General features: G+C 47.3%; 1 protein-coding gene across 2 annotated transcripts in view; it reads right to left on the bottom strand.

The window, feature by feature from the left end:
• LOC137424474 (calcium/calmodulin-dependent protein kinase type 1D) overlaps positions 1 to 22091 on the bottom strand; it is a 99365-nt gene extending 77274 nt beyond the window's left edge. The window contains exon 1 of one of the 2 annotated variants that reach the window (XM_068111960.2): positions 22036 to 22091. In XM_068111960.2, coding sequence (XP_067968061.1) covers positions 22036 to 22073 — 38 coding nt within the window. In that variant the 5' untranslated portion in view covers positions 22074 to 22091. The remainder of the gene's footprint in view (positions 1 to 22035) is intronic. The other variant, XM_068111963.2, reaches the window with a different exon arrangement.

The raw sequence follows: 22091 nt of genomic DNA, 5'->3' as shown, positions 1-22091 counted from the left end.
CGAAAGATGATGAGAATAGAGCCTGTGATTGATGCTGTGAAGATGAACAGGTTGAGATGGTTTGGTCATGTGTTGAGGAAGGATGAAAGTGACTGGTTGAGAAGAGTGATGGAAATGAATGTAGAAGGAAGTAGAGGATGGGGAAGACCGAGAAAGACTTGACTAAAGATGGTGGAAGAAGAAATGCGGGCAAGGGGGTTAACAAGGAGAAATGCAGAAAATAGGGCAAAATGGAGAAGATTGTCATGGGGACCGCAAGGCTAACCCCCGCTCTAGCAGGGAAAATGGCCTTTAAAATGCATGTTGTTGTTGTTGTTGTTCTTTGCTCCTTTCCTATGCCATCTCCAGGCGCTGCATGACGTCATTGCCAGGCACCGAAGGGGGCCCGGCAATGACGCACGCTGAAAGGGAGTACTCAGTTTTCACTCCGGTTGTTTGTTTGTCCGGGCGATATCTCAGCCATGCTTGAGCTAGGAAGCTGCACTTTCGGCACAATAGTGAGCAAGTACTTTGGCATAAATGGTATTTTTTGTTATTTGATTAATCAATGAATTGATTAGTTATTTAATTATTATCGATTAATTAAGTACTTATTTATTTCCTTTCTCTTCTGGGCATTATCTCAGGCACCTTTTGAGTTAGGAAGCTGATATTTGGACATGCCAATGACCAAGTGATTTGGCTGGAAAGGCTATTTTTAACTCAACTGGACGTTCATCACATACTGAACCCTCCGGCGTCCGTCATCTGTCGTCGTCATCGTGTCGTCTGTTAACTTTTCAACGTTAACACTCCAGCGCCCACAAATATCAACCGATTCTGATCAAACTTGACAGGCAGCATCCTTACCCGAAGGAATACATTAGTTTTACATTTCAGCCCGATCCGTTGAAAAATGGCGGACTTAGGCGACCATTTTGTTTTTGGTCATGAAAACGACGTTAACACTCTCGCGTCCACAAATATTAACAGATTTTGATCAAACTTAGAATGTTTAACCCTTACCACACAAGGTAGGTTGCTATTGCATTCCAACCTGATATGTCACAAAATGGCCGCCATAGGCCGCCATATTGTTTTCAACTCCGAAACGACGTTAAGACTTTAACGTCCACAAATATTTATGGATTTTGATCAAACTTGGTGTGTGAGACTCTTACCACACAAGGTAGGTTGCTATCGCATGTCAACCCGATCTGTCACAAAATGGCCGCCATAGGCCGCCATATTTTTTTCAGCTCTTAAGAAAAGCACAAGAATTTAGGATGCTGAAACTGAGAAAGAAGTGAACAGTCAAATATAGTACAGACAACTGACCTACTTTAAAGTTGTCCAGTCAGTTCAGTTGAGTTCTGCTTTCCTGGAAGCTCTAGTTGCTTTATTGATTAATCAATTAATCGATTATTTATTTAATTATTCGATTAATGACTTAATTAATTGTTTTTAAAGTTACAGATTCGCATGAAACGGTGGTGGTTTAGGTGTTCTTTTGGCCTATTGATTAATTATTTTATGATTATTATTTATTTATTTTCATTATTAATCATTTATTTATTTTCTTTCTCATCTGGGCAATATCTCAGGCACCTTTTGAGCTGGGCAGCTGATATTTGGACATGACAATGACCAAGTGATTTGGCTGTAAAGGGTATTTTTGATATATCCAGTAATCAATTTGTTTTTCCGATTAATGACTTATTTAATCGATTTTCAAAAAGTTACAGCTTCGGGTGAAGCACTGGTGCTTTAGGTATGCTATTGGCCAATTTATTAAGAAAATATTTTATTATCATCATTTATCGATTTTAATTATGCAATTAATCAATCAATTATTGTACACTTCTCCCACCCAATACAGTCTCCATGAGCTGCAAGGCGGTATTGCCGGGCACCGAAGGCACGCCGGCAATGCCACGCTGGAGGATATTTATTTATTTGGCATGGGCGCGGTGTACTTTGAATGTATCTGTACTTGTTATTTTCATGCCCTTGTCTGTTTTGTGTGTCTAAGTTGAAGATCCTCAACGTATAAATTGCAATTAGTTTTACCTCAACATTTATTTTATCACCTTGCATTTATTTCAATAAATTCAATTTTTGTTGCATCTTACTTTTGTGTGATGTGTCCGTTTACTCATTTATGGGTTCGAGTAATAAACCCGATCAGATACGGCTTCGGGCCTTTCCCACGTGCGCAAAAAGATAATTCCGCCACGTTCTGGTATATGCCTCGGAGTTAAAGTAACTGTTCGGCTATCTGTCCAAGGCTGGTCTTCATCGGCCACGGACTTGACAATACTATAGTGGCCTGACTTGATCCAAATCCTGACAGCTCTAGCCAAGCATTCATTCTTTCCTTGAAGAAATATGTATAAGATTCCTTACCGCAAGGGTCTATAGTTACCGCAAGCCAGCGTGTCTGACATACAGGTTGTTCAGATATTTGATCTCTCTCAATGTTCGGAAATGTCATTGAACCAGATCGTCTGCATCATTGCATATTGGAAATAAACAATGGAGTCAAGACTATACTTCAGGTGTCTGATTGACCAGATTTGATAGCTTTTACACCTACTTCCTCTCTGCTTCCTGTTGGTTGTGGTTGGCCTACTTCCTCTCTGCTTCCTTTGGTTGGCCTACTTCCTCTCTGCTGCCTGCTGGTTTTGTTTATGGAGAATTCTCAATGGCTCTGCCTCTGTCTGCCTCAATTCAGAGTTGCACTTTCCATCTTTCTGCAACCTCAGACTCTTCTGTGATGACATCATTTGTTCTTGCTTTGAATATTATCAAACGGTTTTGGTGTCATTTCAGCGTATGGTATCAAGTATGGTGTTAGAGAGTTTCGATGTTAAAGAGAGCATCTATTTATCATGTGCACAAACGATGCCGAACTTGACCTCGCCGTAACCACAAACTCTAATGGATGACCGACCCTCCAACAATATCGAGGTTCGTTACTCAAATGTGTCTCCAACAATACTCGGTTCGTCTCTGGAAGAAGAGAGATTTTGCAGTTACTCTGCAATAAACATGCAATATGACTTATACAACGGTGGTTGTCAGGGCCTTCGTAATATAAGGAAGGTGAACAGGGGAAAAGGAGGAGGCGGAAGGTGGTTAGACAAGACTAAAATGTGATGTGGTATGATTCTGCAGAGATCGAGGGCTCACGGATGAGCATGTACAACATCTACTAAAATACGCAACTTCGTGTCTGTGTGTCTGTCTGACCACGACACATTCTGTCGTTACTTATCCAATCTCAACCAAACTTGACAGGAGGACTAAGAGCCACATGATGGAGGTTGTAGCGACTTCTCCCCCACCCCCCTCCACATCTCCACTCTCCTCGCTCCCCTTCCCAAGAGGGTTTCCCATCTTGGACGAAATCCGTCTTAAGGTGTATATCCATGTTAAGATAGCTAATTGTGAAGCTTTTCCAAAGCCGCGTATAATTACAAAAGTAATAAGAACACTCATGATAACAGCATAATATTAATGTTATTACAAAACAATATTAACTAGCCGAAACCCATGGAACATCCACAGAAGGGAGGATGTGGTGTATGGATAGAGTGTACCATTATGGATGGCATAGGGGAGCGCTCATGGGATCTTCTTCTTCCATTAAGCTCCAATTTTTTCTCTTTAAGTTAAGTCCAATTTTAGCTCTTTCACGAGCTTTTCTATTTTCTATTTTCTATTTTAAGTCCTATTTTCTATTTCTATCACTATTCAGTATACAAAAAAAAAAAAAAAAAAAAGTCCAATCAGTCCTCTCTGCTCGAAGTGCTCAGGCCATGCCTTCCCGCTCTCATACTTTTATTGCCGTTCGGTGTAGAAAGGGATTGACATATCGTTCGTCTGTTTCAGCTCGTTATCTTTAAGCTTCCTTACGTCTCGCCACCTGCTAAACCTCTCTGAGTTACGAGGATTTATGCAACGCACCCCGAGTATCGCAACGTCACTCCATTTAACTTTATTAAAATGACGATAAAGACGTTTCCTTATATATCCTAATTTAAAATGTTCAAGGGAATAAAAAGACCATTTGGTTCACACCACCCATGTTCACACCACTCGACTGTCCAATCAGCGGACGGCTTGCTTCGTATTCGCCCAGCAGACGCCAATACGATGGCGTCGTAAGATGGCGTCGTATCGGCAGTTAATCGGATGCTTTTGGGCCCCAACGTCGGCTAATTCAGATTTTTCGAGTATGGCTGTATGTGATAAACAAAGAGCGCGGTTCGTAGATCGTAAATCCATTAGTGCCGTGGGCATCGGGTCACTGGGTGCGGCGTAAAAGGGATAACAAAGTCGAGTCCTTACGGTATTATTATATAGATACTAATAATATCCCCCTCTACCCAAGGGGATTTTCCTCCTTGGCCAAACGCCGTGTTAACATTTATAAATAGCTTATCGTGGAGTTTCGGTGGGGCACCCCTACAGGAAGTAAAAAATATAAACCACAAGCATGTATGATTACCTTTTTAAACAGTCGCTAATGCTGTTTAACACAAAACTGAAAGGGAGGAAACCCGACGTTCTTGAGGCATTATATGAGCCTAGATCGACTGTAATCTAGAAACACAAGGGAGAAAAATAACATGGCCCCTCCTGGTGCTTCCGTAGGGAGCGGGTGTATGCGAGTATATTAAATGTAGGATGACGGCATTATCAGATATTAATGTACTTTTACATGGGAATGCGAGGCAACACGAGATGGTGATGAGCAGCTGCTCTGAAGGACTGGACAGGAAAGAGGAGAGGTGGAGATTTTGGACAAGATCATTCCATAAATGAGAGAAAAGTGGGACAAAAGAATTTCCTTACAAGGAACTTCAACACAGGCAGAGGTCATAAGGCCCATCAAAGCCTGCACTAGTATCACCAACTTGATGTTTTTTTTCTGTGTGCTCTGTCCTTTTTAATGCCCAGCGTCAAGCAAGGAAGCAGCACGTACCATTTTTTAAAGTCTTGGCATGGCTCAGCCGTGGTTCGAACAGCCGACCTTCCAGACTTACAGCGGAGCTCCAACCATTACCCCGCAGGGTTTGGTCGAGGGTAAACCGAAAGATTCTGCTTGAGGAGGGCATAAAAGACAAGGCCTCTACTCCGTTGTCCACGTCACGGCTGCATCTCACAACGCATTATTTTGTGGACATTTCCATTACAAAGCAGCGCAAATGCCAAGCTGACAGAACTACACCATAAGGTGGTAACAACACCTTGAGAAAACTCCCCAACTCCACCCATCCAACTCAATAGTTCCATCCCAAAGAGTTCCTTCGCATCGTCTGTGAACAGCAAAGGAGGTAACAAAAAGACTCATTTTAACCAGCCAGACACATACTGGGCCATTACCACTGGACAACCACAATAATATCACCACGCTGACGCATTACCCCTGAATTAAACAACTCAAAAAAGGATGCTCAGATTTAAATCATGAGAGTGAGAAAATTACTTATTTAATTATTTAAAAAATTGGAGCTTGACACGACTCAATCCCGAGCTAACGGGCTCCAGATCACTCTGAACACCGCCCAGGGATATGGTGACATTGATGAGCTGTTTAACTCATCAAATATCATCCTCACGATTGATTTTTATGAGCCATAGTGTGGACACTTTAATGGTCACGTCTGCTGAGTTACCATGTCACAAGCGGTTTCAGACACCCACACCCAGTTTTGACAGATGACTGCAATTAAAGTACATGCAAGTAACATTTAAACTTCCCAAGCTCAAATTCGAGCTCGGCTGTGGGGAAGATTATTGGGGAACGGAGCCAAGAGCAATTTTGGGCTTTCCGAGGTAAAAACGTACATTACCTCAGGCCTCACGCATCTGACATTGGACGGCTGGCGCAACGCCTGAAGTAGAACGTCCAATCAGGCGGTGAAAGATTGGCCCGGATGGATGGAAAAAGAAGTCGGTAGCAATTTTGAGAAGTGGGTACAGTTCGTGGATGCAAGTCCGGTAAAGGGTCAGTGTCAACATGAGCTTGAATCCATCAGGGGGGTAAGGATACATCAGCACCGGAGATGGTGTGGGAGTGATTGTACAGAAGAGGTAATGCAACGGTGTGGTGGTGTGCGTGGGGAGCTATGTCAGACTCGTGAGAAGTGTGGGTGTGGACAGGAGTTTTAAGTCAGTGAGAGGGTTGTGTAGTCATCACGATTCAGATGGGTTGTGTGCGTAAGTCGTGTGAGGTCTCACAGTATCCAAGTTGTAAGCAACTTGCAAGTTGTGTGAGCAGGAGGTTCAACAACGCAGTGACTTTGACAAAGGGGTATGTAAGATAACCAGGAGATACAGCCAGGTAGCAAACGATAGTGTTGTAGGTCATGCGGTTGTACGTCAGCAGGCAAAAGAGAGTGAGATGGCGAGGTATGGGAGAGAAAAGAGCATGGCAGATGTTGAATGAAGTGGTGTGTGCGGCACCTGAGACATTGAAAAGAAGGGTGGAGGATAGATTCTGCACCAATGCCAGGAATACCGGTTTCACCAGGATGAAATGAGTACTCAGCAATGGCGTGGCGAGCATTACAGGAGGTGAAGAGGCAAAGGAAGAATGTTGCCGTGATATGACTGGACTTGGAGACGACATATGGGTCAATGCCACATGCCTTTATCATATAGGCCATTCAATTATTTTGGGTGATGGGAAGATTTAGGGATTTTCTGATGTTGTAATATGACCAGTTTTGGATGCAGTTTGCAACACAGTCATATGAGGCAATGGCAGAGGTTGGATGGAGGTGGACATTCTGATCTCCCCCATTTTCTTTGTCCTTAAGGAGTTGCTCTGTGCAACAAGTGGATATGGAAAAGAAGAAGAGCCAGCTGCAGGTCAGAGCTTGTCCAGCAATGTTTGCATTCTTCAATAAAGTAACAGTTGTCCAACATTCAGAGGATACAGCAGGAAAGGTAAAAGAACAGCTGGAAAGGTTGATGAGATGGGCAAGGATGGGTTTCAAGGTGAGGAAGTTAAGAAGTGTTGTGGTGAGATGAGGAGTGGTGGATCACATCGACAGGTGTCAGCTGGGAGGGGAGGTGGTACTACCTTTGGCAGAGGCCCTCGTGAAGACCCAATTACACAATAATGATTCAACAGTGGAATTGAATGATGTGGGAAGGGTGGAGGAAGTGAGGGGAGAAATTTCGAAAAAGCAACCGACAAGACAATTTTTTTTGAAAGAAGCATAAGGAAGTAATAACTGCCAATCAACAAATAACAAGTAGACACCACACACGACAATAAAATTAAGATCCATTCAAAATCCTGAATGCCATACGACTTCAACCTTTTCTTTATCAATCCGACACCTCAAAAGGTGGTTCGACACCAAAAGTCCCAAGTCCTGGTTTCACTGATAAAATTGTGTTACGCTGATCGCAGGTGTCAAAGAGCTGAGCAGGAGTATTAAAAAAAAATACCCATCCTACTGGTCCACCTACCATCCCATCAATACCCAAAGGGAGAGAGAGGAAGAGACAGAGACAAGAGGGAAAGGGCTGGTCCATGGCGACCTATCGGCACTCTGACCATTACCGCGCTGCCCTGCAAAATCCGGACAGCAGGGAAGATTGGGAGAAGATTTGGCCCCCGACTTGCATTAAGGGGTACAACCGCCATGAAGAGGCGTCCCCAATAGTTGACATAAAATATTTCATGATATCTCTGGATTGTTGGTCCCAGCCAAATCTGACAATTAATTTTAGGTCGACATTTGACTTCCGTCCGAAACCAAAATGAAAATCCATCGCCATGCCATTCTTTTTGCATGGAATCCCCACAAATCATTGATAAAATTACAAGAGACAGACCCTAAATGACGAATTTCATGGCCATTGCAACTTTAGGACCATCGTTCCTATAAAACAAGCCATTGAACACAGTGTGATGGAAGTCTGTGATCCCACCGAATCCTTCCGACACCAAAACAAATCAGCATGGCATTTGCTGACAATAGATATAGAGAGCTCCATGATGTTTCCAATGCAAGAAGATTGAGCCTCTCCTTGTAAAACAAGTGGAACATGTCTTTCAATCCTGACAAATCTCAAACTCTCACCCTGTCTCTCTGAAAAGACCATCTGGACAACCCTCCCATCCACTTTCTCAACAATCCTCTTAAAGAAGTTCTGTCACTCAAGCTTTTGGGTCTCACTATCTGCCATGATCTTTCCTGGGAAAAGCTAATTTCAAATCTGGCGTCCAAAGCCAGTCGCCGACTGGGCATCCTCCGTCGTGCGAAGTCCTTCCTTGGCACACCTAAGCTCCTCACCACATAGAAGGCTTTCATCCGCAGCTCAATGGAATACTGTTCTCCCCTATGGGCCGGTGCTCCTGCCTCACACCTAGCTCGGCTTCACGCTGTTGAAACCAAAGCTTTCAGAATCATTGGAATCTCCCGCGATGAGGCTAACTCTGAGGGCCTTTCACGCACTCAATCACCACAGGCAGGAAGGTGGTCTTTCTGTCTTCTACCGACTCCTCTCCGGCCTTGCTCCCCCAGCTCTCTCTGTGCTCTGTCCCCCAAATATTCCTACAGGTCGCACAAGATCTGCCTGCAACCCTCTTATGGTTAAACTGCCAAAATCAAGGCTCTCTGCTCACCTTCACTCCTTCATTCCTCTTTTCTCCCACCTCTGGAACAAACTCCCTCACTCTCTTCAATCCCACTCCTCCCTCCAGGTCTTTAAAACATCTGTTCACCACCATCTCTTATCTTCCCCCATCCAAAACCCTGATCTTTTCTACCCCCATTAATTCACCCCAGATCCACTTTTTTGTAATACCGGCCTCTTTCCCGGAAGTCCTAGCAATGTCTACCTGTTTTATCCCTCTCCCACGCCCCCCACAGAATCTTGTTTCTCACAGTCTGAGAGTCCTTTAGGTGCTTTTTTGCAAACTCCAAGCGGGCTTTCATGTGTCTTTCACTGAGGAGAGGCTTCCGTCTGGCCACTCTGCCATAAAGCCCAGATCGGTGGAGTGTTGCAGTGATGGTTGTCCTGGAAGTTTCTCCCATCTCCACACAGGATCTCTGCAGCTCAGCCAGAGTGACCATCGGGTTCTTTTTCACCTCTCTTACCAATGCCCTTCTCCCTCGATTGCTCAGTTTGGCCGGGCGGCCAACTCTAGGAAGAGTCCTGGTTGCTCCAAACTTCTTCCATTTAAGAATTATGGAGGCCACTGTGCTCTTGGGAACCTTCAATGCAGCAGAAATTTTTTTGTAGGCCTTCCCAGATCTGTGCCTCGACACAATCTTGTCTCTGAGCTCTGCAGGCAGTTCCTTCGACCTCATGGCTTGGTTTTTGCTCTGATATGCATTGTCAGCTGTGAGACCTTATAGACAGGTGTGTGCCTTTCCAAATCATGTCCAATCAATTCAATTTACCACAGGTGGACTCCAATCAAGGTGTAGAAACATCTCAAAGATGATCAAGAGAAATGGGAGGCACCTTAGCTAAATTTCAAGTGTCATAGCAAAGGGTCTGAATACTTATTTCAATGTGATATTTCAGTTTTTTCTTTTTAATAAATTTGCAAAACTTTCTAAAATCCTGTTTTCTCTTTGTCATTGTGGGGTATTGAGTGTAGATTGATGAGGGAAAAAAATGAATTTAAACGATTTCAGCATAAGGCTGCAACATAAGAAAATGTGAAAAAAGTGAAGGGGTCTGAATACTGTCTATCCCCCTGTCTGTCCAGCTGGGTTGGGGCTTCAAATTCAAATCGCTGAAGTTTTGTTCGCTCCATATAGTCTGAGGCTTCATTCTTTTTATTTTCTGATTTAAAAGGATATATTAAGTTCTGAATCAAAAACAAACGTTCTGTAATATTAACAGTGAAATAAAGAATTGTGGAGACCAAATACTTTCGTCAATTTCAATTTATTTTTAGAGAAAATTATGAGTTATTTGAAAAAAGTGCAAGGGTGCCAATATTTTTGGCCACGACTGTATACTAGTGGGTATGCTTACACATTATGTAAGCAATAACTACATATATACTCGTGGGTATGCTTACACATTATGTAAGCAATAACACCGTGATTCGTATGTAGGTACATCATTAATATAAGATTTATGATTATAGGCAAGCATCACCGACCTGCTGCTAGATATCAATTGAGGTTTATTTTTTGTATATTTATTTTATGGACGCATTTACCGTTTTACATGTAAATTTTCATTTACGGACACGTTTTCTTTTTTTCAGTTTTGCACATTATTTTCATGTTGATTTCACAGTTTACAGGTAAATAAATTACAATTTTCAAATGCTAGACATTGATTGAGGTTTTTTTGTTTTGTTTTGTTTTGACGGCTTAGCCCTTAGGGCAAAGCCGTCTAGAACAGTGTTTGTCTGTCTGTTTGTATATATGTATGTCCCCTCAAACGTACACCAATCAGAGCTGAGGATCTCTTCACATGACACAGGTGATGTGATGTCATTACGGCGGTACGGCGGCTGACTCCAAACACCACCATTTTAATTCCAATTTTGTCCAGGCCGAACATATCGTTGAACCTGTCATGTATCACAATCTGCATGCTCTACCTGTACTTTTTCATTTAGTGTGAAACACAAACAAATCGAATGTTAAAATGATCATCAAATATCGAAAGCATAGACGTTACGGATCTTCCAACGACAGTACGTAGAGGTCTTAGGCTTCCTGCCTTGATGCCTCACCTTCAGGCCTCTTCAGACAAATTAAGCCCAGGTTTCTTAATACAGTAGTATCGTTTCAATAGTTTCGTTTTCGTAATAATAATAATAATAATAATAATAATAGTATAGTAACTATAACCATAACACTTTAATCCCAATGTCGTAAATGCAAAGTTGATGGATTGAAGCGGTGTATGTGGTTCATGAATCAATGATGAGCGGTGTACGGCACTAATAACAGCGTAAGTAAGAAATTAGCCTCGGTTTTTTGATAGTAATATAATTTTCGAAATAATGATAATGTAACGTTAATATTCTCGTAAATCTAATCGTAACACTAATCCCTTCGTCGTGACTGCAAAGTTACTGGAGGTTAAAATATATCATCTTGTAGCGGTTACCGGTAGCATGACACAATTACCCTGCACCGGCCGATGACGCAACCGGCGAGCGGTCACGTGTCCGGACTCGCCCGGGCGTGTTGAGACTTGCCTTTACCGGGCGAACGCTTGCCATGCATACCACGCCCCGTTGAGAGGCGTGGCTGATCTATTTGCATACCATGCCCCGCCTGAGAGGCGTGGCTTTTGTGTGTTGAGTTTCTGATATATATTGCCGCCCGTTCGATGGGCTGATTCAGTGCTTTGGAGTTCGTTTGAATGAGCTGGGAATAAATAGCTCAGAGAAACCTAATTCCTGGCGTCGTCCATTTTGTCCGATTTTATCGTGCGAGCACAGCTCCCACAATTGATGACCCTTTTCTACGAACACGGCGATGGAGTCAGCTGTAGCTTTGAAGCTCCCGGGTTTTTGGGAATCACGCGGCCGTTTGGTTTGCTCAAGCGGCTTCTCAATTCGCCCTGCGGAACATTACGGAGGACATGACGCGCTACCACCACGTGGTCTCTGCGCTCAACGCCTCCTCCGCTTCCCGGGTTCTGAGCTTCCTACAGCACCCGCCGGACGCCGACAAATACGGCGTGCTCAAAGACCTACTCCTCGGTGCGTTTGGACTCACGGAGACCGAACGCACATGACAACTACTCGACCTCCCGGAGCTGGGCGAGGCCTGTCCGTCCGAAAGCATGGACCACATGCTTGCTCTTCTCGGTGACCACAGCCTGGACTTCCTCTTCTGCGAGCTGTTCCTCCAGCGGCTACCCGGGCAGGTACGGTTACCTTTGGCTAGTTCGCCCATCACGGACCCTCGCGCCCTGGCCAAGGAGGCCGATAAATTTTGCTCGGCCAGGCGACACGTCGGAGCGGCCGCCTGGGACCCTGGGCCGACTGAGGCAACGCCTGCGCCATGACCGGCGCCTCCACCGGCCGAGTCAGCGCCACTGGGGGCAGCGGCCGCCGCGACGCCCCGTCGACCGAACCCGACGCGACCGCCGGAGCCTCCACCAGAGCGGACCATGTGCTATTACCACGCCAGGTTCGGGCAGAAAGCCAGAACGTGCCGCCCACCGTGCACTTTCGGCGGTCGGGAAACGACCAGGCCGGCACTCGCTTCCTGCCATGAGCGTCGGCCATTCAGGCAGCCTTCTGTTTATCACGGACACGGAGTCCGGGCGGAGTTTTTTGTGTGACACCGGCGCTCAGCTGAGCGTGATACCCGCCTCGGTGGAGGACAAACAGGCCGCGGTTTGTGGCCCCGCTTTGGTCGCCGCAAACGGTTCCTCCATCCGCACCTTCGTTTCGTGCAGCGTCGCATTCTGCTTCGGGGGCCAGCGCTTCAGGTGGGACTTCATCACGGCGAACGTGCCCATGGCCTTGCTGGGTGCAGATTTTCTTTGCACGCATGGGCTTTTGGTCGACGTCAAACGGCGTCGGCTCATCAACGCGGAGACCTTCAGCTCGCTCGCTTGCTCATTGAGCGGCTCCGCTCTGACCAAGGTAGCCTGCGCGCTCCCGGCCATGGACGATTTCACCCGCCTACTCGCCGAGTTTCCCGCCCTCACGCAGCCGACGTTTTCGGCCATCGCCGTCAAGCATGGCGTCGAACACCACATCCCGACCACAGGTCCACCGGTCTACGCCAGGGCTCGCCACCTCGACCCGGCCAAACTCGCCATAGCGAAGGTGGAATTCGACGCGCTGGAGCGATTGGGAATTGTGCAGTGCTCGAATAGCGCGTGGGCCTCGCCCCTGCACATCGTGCCCAAACCGGGTGGCGGATGGCGACCATGCGGCGATTACCGCCGCCTCAACGACGCCACCACCCCCGACCGGTACCCGATACCACACATACAGGACTTTTCCGCCCGTTTGGCGGGGCGGTTGATATTCTCCAAGGTCGACCTCATTCGGGGCTACCACCAGTTACCTGTCCAGCCGGCCGACGTTCCGAAGACGGCTGTATTTACACCTTTTGTACCTCTTCGAGTTCCTTCGAATGCCGTTCGGCCTTAAGAATGCGGCCCAGGCCTTCCAGCGGCTGATGAACAGTGTGCTGCGCGATCTCCCCTTTCTGTTCGTCGACCTGGATGACATTCTCATCGCCAGCACTTCCCGGGCGGAGCACCTCGTCCACCTGCGCACGCTTTTAGAGCGCCTCGGCCAGCACGGCCTCATCATCAACCAGGCGAAATGTCAGTTTGGCGTAAAGGCCGTCGACTTCATGGGGCACCGCATCACGAAGCGCGGGGCCGTGCCGCTGCCTACCAAGGTGGAGGCAGTCACAAGTTTCCCGCGCCCTCGCTCCATCAAGGCCCTACAGGAATTTTTGGGGATCGTAAATTTCTACCACCGGTTCGTGCCTCGCGCCGCCCAACTCATGCGCCCCCTGTATGAAGCCCTCCGGGGCAAGCCGGCCAAGCACGTCGTCGCCTGGACCACAGAGATAGATGCGGCATTCACGGGCGCTAAGCTGGCCCTCACCAACGCGACCATGCTGGCGCACCCGGCGCTCGACGCACCCAACGCCCTCACCACGGACGCTTCCGACTACGCGGTGGGCGCCGTGCATGAACAGTGGGTGAACGGGGCTTGGCAACCGCTGGCCTTCTTCAACCGGCAGCTTCGCCCTAACGAGCGCAAGTATAGCGCTTTCGACCGTGAGCTCCTCGGCCTTTACCTGGCTGTTCGCCACTTCCGCTATCTTTTGGAGGGCCGCCCGTTCACGGCGTTTGTGGACCACAAACCCCTGGTCTTCGCCATGGCCAAGGTTATGGAGCCATGGTCGGCCCGCCAGCAGCGCCACCTCTCCGCCGTGTCCGAATTTACGACGGACATCCGGCACGTCGCCGGCAAGGACAACGCTGTGGCCGATTGCCTCTCCCGTTCCGGCATGAACGCCGTCCACCTGGGTGTGGACTTCACCTGCATGGCGGCCGACCAGACCGCCGACCCCATGGTGCAAGCCCTCCGGACAGCGGACACAGGCCTGCGGTTGGCCGACGTCCCCTTCGAGGTCACAGGCACAGTTCTCCTGTGCGACGTCTCCCTGGGCCAACCTCGCCCCATCGTGCCCACCGTATGGCGGCGGCACATTTTTGACGCCCTCCACGGCCTTTCCCACCCGGGCCGGAAAGCATCACAGAAGCTCGTGGCAGCGAAATTCGTCTGGCATGGGCTCCGTAAAGACGTCCGCGACTGGGCCAATGCCTGTGTCGCCTGCCAGCGCGCGAAGGTCCACCGGCACACCCAGGCCCCGTTGGCACCATTTGACGTGCCCGCGCGGCGCTTTGACCACGTCAATGTGGACCTGCTGGGACCCCTTCCCTCCTCGCGGGGATTCACCCACCTCCTCACAATGGTGGACAGGACCACCAGGTGGCCGGAGGCCGTCCCGCTGGCATCAACAACATCCGCCGACGTGGCGCAGGCCTTCATTGGCACCTGGATTGCCCGTTTCGGTGCCCCCTCGGACATCTCCTCCGATAGAGGCCCACAATTCACCTCCGAGCTTTGGGGCGCAGTCGCCCAGGCCTTGGGGGTCAAGCTTCACCGCACCATGGCCTACCACCACCAAGCCAATGGCTTGTGCGAGCGGTTCCACCGCTCGATGAAGGCCGCTCTCAGGGCCAGCCTCCAGGACGACGGTTGGGCCGACAGGCTCCCGTGGGTCCTATTGGGCCTCCGAACGGTCCCTAAAGAGGACCTCCAGGCTTCCACCGCCGAGCTGGTCTACGGCCAGCCACTGCGCGTGCCGGGCGAATTCATCCCTGGCGCCACCGGCCCCTGGTCCGCGGCTCGCCAACGCTCGGTCCTCCACGAGGCCGCCAGGAGATTTGCCCTCGTGCCCACGTCCCACCACGGCTGCCCCCAACCCCACGTCCCCCCAGCACTTCGCACTGCGGAGTACGTTTTTATCCGGCACGACGCACACCGGGGACCGCTCCGTCCACCGTACGATGGACCTTTCCGGGTCCTGAAGAGGGACGACAAGTCGTTCACCATCGACATCGGTGGCAAGGCGGACCGCATCTCCGTGGACCGCCTCAAGCCGGCCCATTTGGACCTCGACCAACCTCCACGGTTGGCCCTTCCTCCACGTCGGGGCCGTCCCCCGTCAACCAGGCCCCCCGCCCGACCATCCACCGCCCCGCCACCTACCACCCTCACACGAATGGTCAGGGGTCGTTTTGGCCGGGACATCAAGACCCCCCTCAAACTGACTCTCCCGGTGCATGTTAATTCTGGGGGGGCGTGTGTAGCGGTTACCGGTAGCATGACACAATTACCCTGCACCGGCCGATGACGCAACCGGCGAGCGGTCACGTGTCCGGACTCGCCCGGGCGTGTTGAGACTTGCGTTTACCGGGCGAACGCTTGCCTTGCATACCACGCCCGGTTGAGAGGCGTGGCTTATCTATTTGCATACCATGCCCCGCCTGAGAGGCGTGGCTTTTGTGTGTTGAGTTTCTGATATATATTGCCGCCCGTTCGATGGGCTGATTCAGTGCTTTGGAGTTCATTTGAGTGAGCTGGGAATAAATAGCTCAGAGAAACCTAATTCCTGGCGTCGTCCATTTTGTCCGATTTTATCGTGGGAACACAGCTCCCACAATCTTCTATCTATCTATAATTCCAGTAATCTCTGTCTGTACGTTTGTCTGTGACCGCTGTTTCTCGACAACCACGGGTCCGATATACTTTTAACTTGCCAGGTATATTGCTGGGGACCCGAGGATGTGCCTTTTCAAGGTTTCATATTAATCGGACAATTACTTACCGAGCTATGTCCAAAAAACGATTCAACCAATCAGAGAGCAGCGAACGATCGCGTGTGCCGAACGTGGCGGGCACACTCTGCCTCGGATGGCACATTTGAGAGCGTATTCATTTATTTCACGTTTGCAAACTATGTTGGCGTTAAACTATGTTTTAAAACTAATAAAACCGAATTTGCGATTCATTCGTTTTCCTGCGCGTTTGTGCACGCGATGGCGATTTCTTTACCAAACTCCGGAAGCCGTTCGCTTTGGACCAAACCATTTCATGTAAATAGAGGGGGGGGATATAATTTTAGATATAGATATAGTACGGGCAATGCCCTAGTATATTAAAATAGCGGCAGTTTTGTGTCCGTCCGTCATGCTACGTCATTACGTCTGATGTCACCTGAGCTCCTCACCACATACAAAGCTGTCATTCGCAGCTCAATGGAATACTGCTCTCCCCTCTGGGCTGGTGCTCCTGCCTCACACCTAGCTCGTCTTCACGCGGTTGAAACCAAGGCATTCAAAATCATTGGAATCTCCCGCGATGAAGCTAACTCCGAGGGCCTTTCACTCACTCACCGCAGGCAGGTCGGTGGTCTTTCCGTCTTCTACCGACTCCTCTACGGCCTTGCTCCTCCAGCTCTATCTGTGCTCTGTCCCCCAAATATTCCTACAGGCAGGGCCGGCGCCAGACTATTTTGCGCCCTAGGCAAGGCCAGCTACTTGCACCCCCCCCCCCCGCAAATTTTTTTTTTGCCAACTTCGATTATTAAAAACAGAGGTTTTGTAGAAAAAATAAAAAGCAGAAAACTTGAAACTGCTAAAAAAAAATTAAATTGCAAGAATAAGTACCGTAAGATGCCAACAGCACCAATATTAAAGGTGCAAACTCCATTAATATGGCAGTGGCTCTGTTAGGGTTGGGCTTTTCACTTAAAATGGGCTTTCACTTAAAAAAAATATGACACTACATGTGGTTTGCAATGCAAAATAAAGAAAGTGGTCCCTTTATGAGTGTGTGCATGGAAATTACAGATAAACAAAACAGTTTTTGGTTTGAGCAATAAGTTTTATATATGCAAAATCAAAATTTTAAATAATCAATCTTTGATTATTATCTTTCGCAAATACAAAATAAAATATTTTGGCACACAAATCATTTTGAACTAAAGGGCACTCGGTATAATGCATACCTCAGCCATTGGCAACACAACATTCAAACCTTTTACTTCACACACCTTTAAGTATATACTGTATACCATTTAAGGATACTTGGCGTAACCAACCCGTCATGTCACCACAACATTTCGCTTACAGTCAGACAGAGAAACAAACAAAAAAGCAGACAAACAGAGTTAAAAATGTCTCATAAAAGTTTCAATGTCAGAAACATCAACATCTCACTTTGCGTGCCTTTTCCTTTGCAAATGTTGTCACAAATTCAACCAGATCAAGTGCTGATGCCTGGGCATGTTCAATTGATATACAGTAGTTGCCAAGCCAACTAGTCTCTTTTCCAACATTGTAGAGCGTGTGTAAGTTTTTATAACTTTGAGCTTTGAGAAACTACGTTCACCACTTGCCACTGATACTGTATAAAATAATTTATATAAAACAGTGACCTTTTAAGGTTCAGTAATGCGCCCCTCTGATGTCTGCGCCCTAGGCGGCTGCCTAGTTGGCCTAATGGTAGCGCCGACCCTGCCTACAGGTCGCACAAGATCTGCCTGCAACCCTCTTATGGTTAAAATGCCAAAATCAAGACTCTCTGCTCACCTTCACTCCTTCATTCCTCTTTTCTCCCGCCTCTGGAACAAACTCCCCCACTCTCTTCAATCCCACTCCTCCCTCCAGGTCTTTAAAACAGCTGTTCACCACCATCTCTTATCTTCCCCCATCCAAAACCTTGATCTTTTCTACCCCCGCTAATTTCACCCCAAATCCGCCTCTTTCAATCTCCAACTTCTTTCCTGAAATTCCTAGAAGTGTTCATTTGCTTTATACCGTGTACCCATCCTCCACCTGCCCTCCCCCTTCCACAGATCTACCAACGTCCCTGTTCTCTTCTGTTGTTGTGCTTGTGTGCTTCCCTCTCTCTCCCTCTTGTCTCCTGCTCCCTTCATTGTATGTTTTATGTGTCTGTGCATGTTTTCATGTTAATGTGTTAGCTCTTACACGAATCTCGATTCTGTATACAAAAAAAAAAAAAAAAAATCAAATCGACAGCGTCAAACAGCAAAATGAAAAAGTAATTAAATAATCTGTTCACCTGTGCAAGAATTCAGATGAGCAGAACCATGTGGACTAAGAAGCCTGACTTGAAGGAAGGACATAAAGTTTATTTGTACAAATAATCTGAAAATAAGAATATGTAGGAATGGGACACCCGTCAAAACAATGTCCTGAGGGATTGAAATCATTGATATTTTCCCCCAATTCATTATTTATTTATTTATTTTAGATTCGAACATTTCTGCCTGACAAAAGGAGCATATATTCGAAATCTCTTGCCATTTCAATGTGGACATCTGCACACCTGAGCTGGATGGATATCTTGGAGGTATGGATACTCTCCTCTGAGCCGTGTCACCTGGGTTCCAATCCCAACCTGGCTATAAAATGTCATCATCCCAGTGATTTGTCACCCTCGGATGGACGTTAAACTCGGCGACCCGTCTGCCAGCATCAGTTGGTGGGTGTTTCGAAGATCCCACGGTGTCCTTCGCAAACAGCAGTCGAGTTATCTCCGGCACTCCAAACAAATTCCAAGTTCCTGCCCTAACCTGTACAGAAGGCACAGCCGTGCTCCCAGCAATGATGCAACCAGCAGGCACAGGCTGCATATGAAAAGAATCAATGGGGTTTTCAATAGGATATACTAGGATATTAACCTTATCGCCTGAATGTCTGTCTGTCTGTCTGTCTGAGCACATGTTCGCATGCTAGCAAAGCTGTCTCAGGGCAAGGAGGCCACTTGGTGGTTGCCATTGCCTTCCGAGCGATAGTCAGGGCAGGTATTTGGGATTTGTTCAGAGTATCGACAATAATTGGTCAAGTCTTTCCAAAATCCATCGTGGATCTATAAGAGCCACTAGAATCAAATGATGGCAGGTGGGTTTGTGGTTGCTTTGGGGATCAAAAGCAGTTCGGAAAGTATAAAAGGTGAGCCTGCCACCTCCGAGGTATCCAGCCAAGCCAACAGTGTCCTCCTGAATGCGAGAGTGACAAATAACCTGTGATTTACGTAATCTGTCATCCCCAAATCCCCAGGGAAATCCACTTGAAACCAAAACACCAGGTGGCATCCCCACGTGACAAATACAGGTACAATACTGCACTTATTCTGTCGTATGCAGCACACGCCTGCGGGGCAGCATCATTGGCTGAGGGCATGGCTATGCCACCGATGCGATGCCCTCTGTAAGTTTGGGCATGGATGTTTGGATTTGTTAATGGTGCCTCGGGTTCAAATCCCATAAATTGCCTGCCCTCTACCAATGTCCATGTGATACATGTAAAAGTAGACCGATGTTACCGAATGTCCAGACTACACGTACAAGTTCATAAAGCAGAAAACACTTTTTAAAGAAAAGGTTTTTTTTTAAATACAGACTTGGCATTTAATATGGAATATTTTTTTTGTGGGGGTGAACTGACTTTTCAAGATGTCTTAGAACCAAAAGTTCATTGGAATTATGTTGAAATTATTCTAGATTTTGTTCATGTGACCTTTAAAAGAAACAAAAACCACATTTGACATTTCCTTGAAAGTGATGGGATCCCTGAAAGTGATGTAAACTGATATCGAACTCAATTCATGGACAGTACTGTGTTAAACTTCTGTACGTTTTCCAGAAGTATCTCTTTATTTTGCACATTAGCCAAAAAAAAATTCAACAAAAACAAAAGTTAAATTACGACTGGGATTACGGACAGTAAAATTACAGTTCAGTACTTCGTGTAACCCCCACGAGCATTCAGGAGAGCACGTACACGTCGAGGCATGCTGTTCACGAGATTTGCCAAGGTTTGGACAGGAATCGCTTGCCATGCAGTGACAATAGCCTGCTGCAATTCACGCACAGAGGTCGGCTGCTGATCCAGGTTGTCGATTTGACGCGATAATTCTGCCCACAGGTTCTCTATCGGATTCATATCCGGGGACATGGCAGGCCACTCCATATGCTCTACACCACGGTCAGCAAGAAAGTGTTGGATCATGCGAGCACGATGAGGCCGTGCATTGTCATCTTGGAAGACAAAGTTTCCTCGAAAGGGTGCACGAGCAAATGGAAGCAATGTTTCTTCCAGAATGACCCTGTACTTGAACTGGTTCAGGTTTCCATTCAGAACAACCAGGTCAGTTTTGCCCCCTGCATGAAAAGCAGCCCAAACGGTCACCCCACCACCTCCAGCTTGGACTCTTGGCACTATACAATCTTCGTTGAGGGCTTCATGCACTTGTCTGCGCACTCGGACGCGGCCATCTTGACGATAGACCAGAAATCTAGACTCGTCACTGAAGGTCACGTGATTCCAGTGTCCTGGCTGCCATTGACGGTGCTCTCTGGCCCACTGCAATCGGCGCTGGCTGTGTTGTGTGGTCAGGCGTGGCTTTCTCAGGGGACACCTGGCACGATAGCCTGCTTGAACCAGTCGTTGGTTGACTAGCCTTCTGGATACAGGCACATTAGTCAGTTGCTGCCACTCAGCCCTAAGCCGATTAGCTGACTTGGTACGGCCATTGCAGACTAACCGGTGCAGCTGGCGATCATCTGTCCTTGTGGTTCTGCGTGGGCGTCCTGGCCTCGGTATTGGAGTAGGGACACCCCTCTGAGCATTTCGTTTCAGGATCTTTGACACTTGACCTTGAGTGATGCCATACTGCCGAGCAATAGCATGCTGTTTCATGCCAGAATTTCGTAAAGCCACCACTCCATGACAAACAGCATTGTCAAGTTGACAGACCATCTCCAGAGGAAGCGGCAATAACTTTTGTAGACGTGCAGCAGTTGTTTTCCACTAATACAGAACGCAACAACCCTTATATACCCGATTGTGAAGCCAATCGTCAAATGTACCTGTCCTTACATTTTGTCACGCCACCTGTGATATAATCCTGTTATTGACTTCTTGCTGCGAAAGACAATCAGTGACATGGGTCTTTCAACAAAGACATCACCGAAGGGTAAAAGAAACTCACCAGATTGATATACCGAGTTCAGAAAGTAAACCCAAGTCAAGAAAGAAAAAAAAATTCCATATTAAATGCCAAGTCTGTAAAACGATTTTTTTTTTAACTTTTAAAACAAAACAATGAATAAATAACAACGAACTTTGGTGCAGGAAGTGGACAATCGGCCCATCCTGCCTGCACTACACCATCAATACATACCGTCACACACACACACACACACACACACACACACACACACACACACACACACACACACACACACACACACACACACACACACACACACACACACACACACACACACACACACACACACACAAGCTACTACAAGACCTGCCAGGTATCCCTGCACTACACCTTCATCTCTAATGCAATATGAAGAATAACAATGTGGAGAAGCATGTCACGTGATGATGGAATGCTAAATTAACAATATTAAACTATTTTCTCTTCCAACTGGTTCGAGTTCAGAGGGAAGAAGAAGTTGAGTGAAAACTTCTTTGAATAAAACAAAAACAACAACCCAGAAGAGGAAGTTCAGGTTTAGAATGTTCAGCTTTAAGGGTTCAGGTATCAGTAGCAAGGCAACGGACACCTGGATTCAGGTATCAGTAGCAAGGCAACGGACGCGTGGATTCAGGTATCAGTCGCAAGGCAACACAATTCACCTTGATACGAGAATTGAGAGGCGATTTGTACAAAGTGAAGTGATTCATGAACACGATGGGAGTTTAACAAAAGGATTCAGGAGAAACACATGGATAGGGATCGGGATCGGGATGGCGGATCGGATCGGATCGGATCGGGATGGCGAATCGGATCGGATCGGGATGGCGGATCGGATCGGGATGGCGAATCGGATCGGATCGGGATGGCGGATCGGATCGGGATGGCGGATCGGATCGGGATGGCGGATCGGATCGGGATGGCGGATCAGATCGGATCGGGATAATAAAGGCAAAATGAAGATATAAACATACGTCTCATTCTTACTCTTCCATTCTCCCCTCCTGAACATGTTCCTCTCCCACTCCAC

Source organism: Myxine glutinosa, chromosome 4 (genome assembly GCF_964187855.1).
Source record: "Myxine glutinosa chromosome 4, kmMyxGlut1.1, whole genome shotgun sequence".
In the NCBI taxonomy this organism is placed as follows: domain Eukaryota; kingdom Metazoa; phylum Chordata; class Myxini; order Myxiniformes; family Myxinidae; genus Myxine; species Myxine glutinosa.
This window is presented reverse-complemented; position numbering and strand designations above follow the sequence as displayed.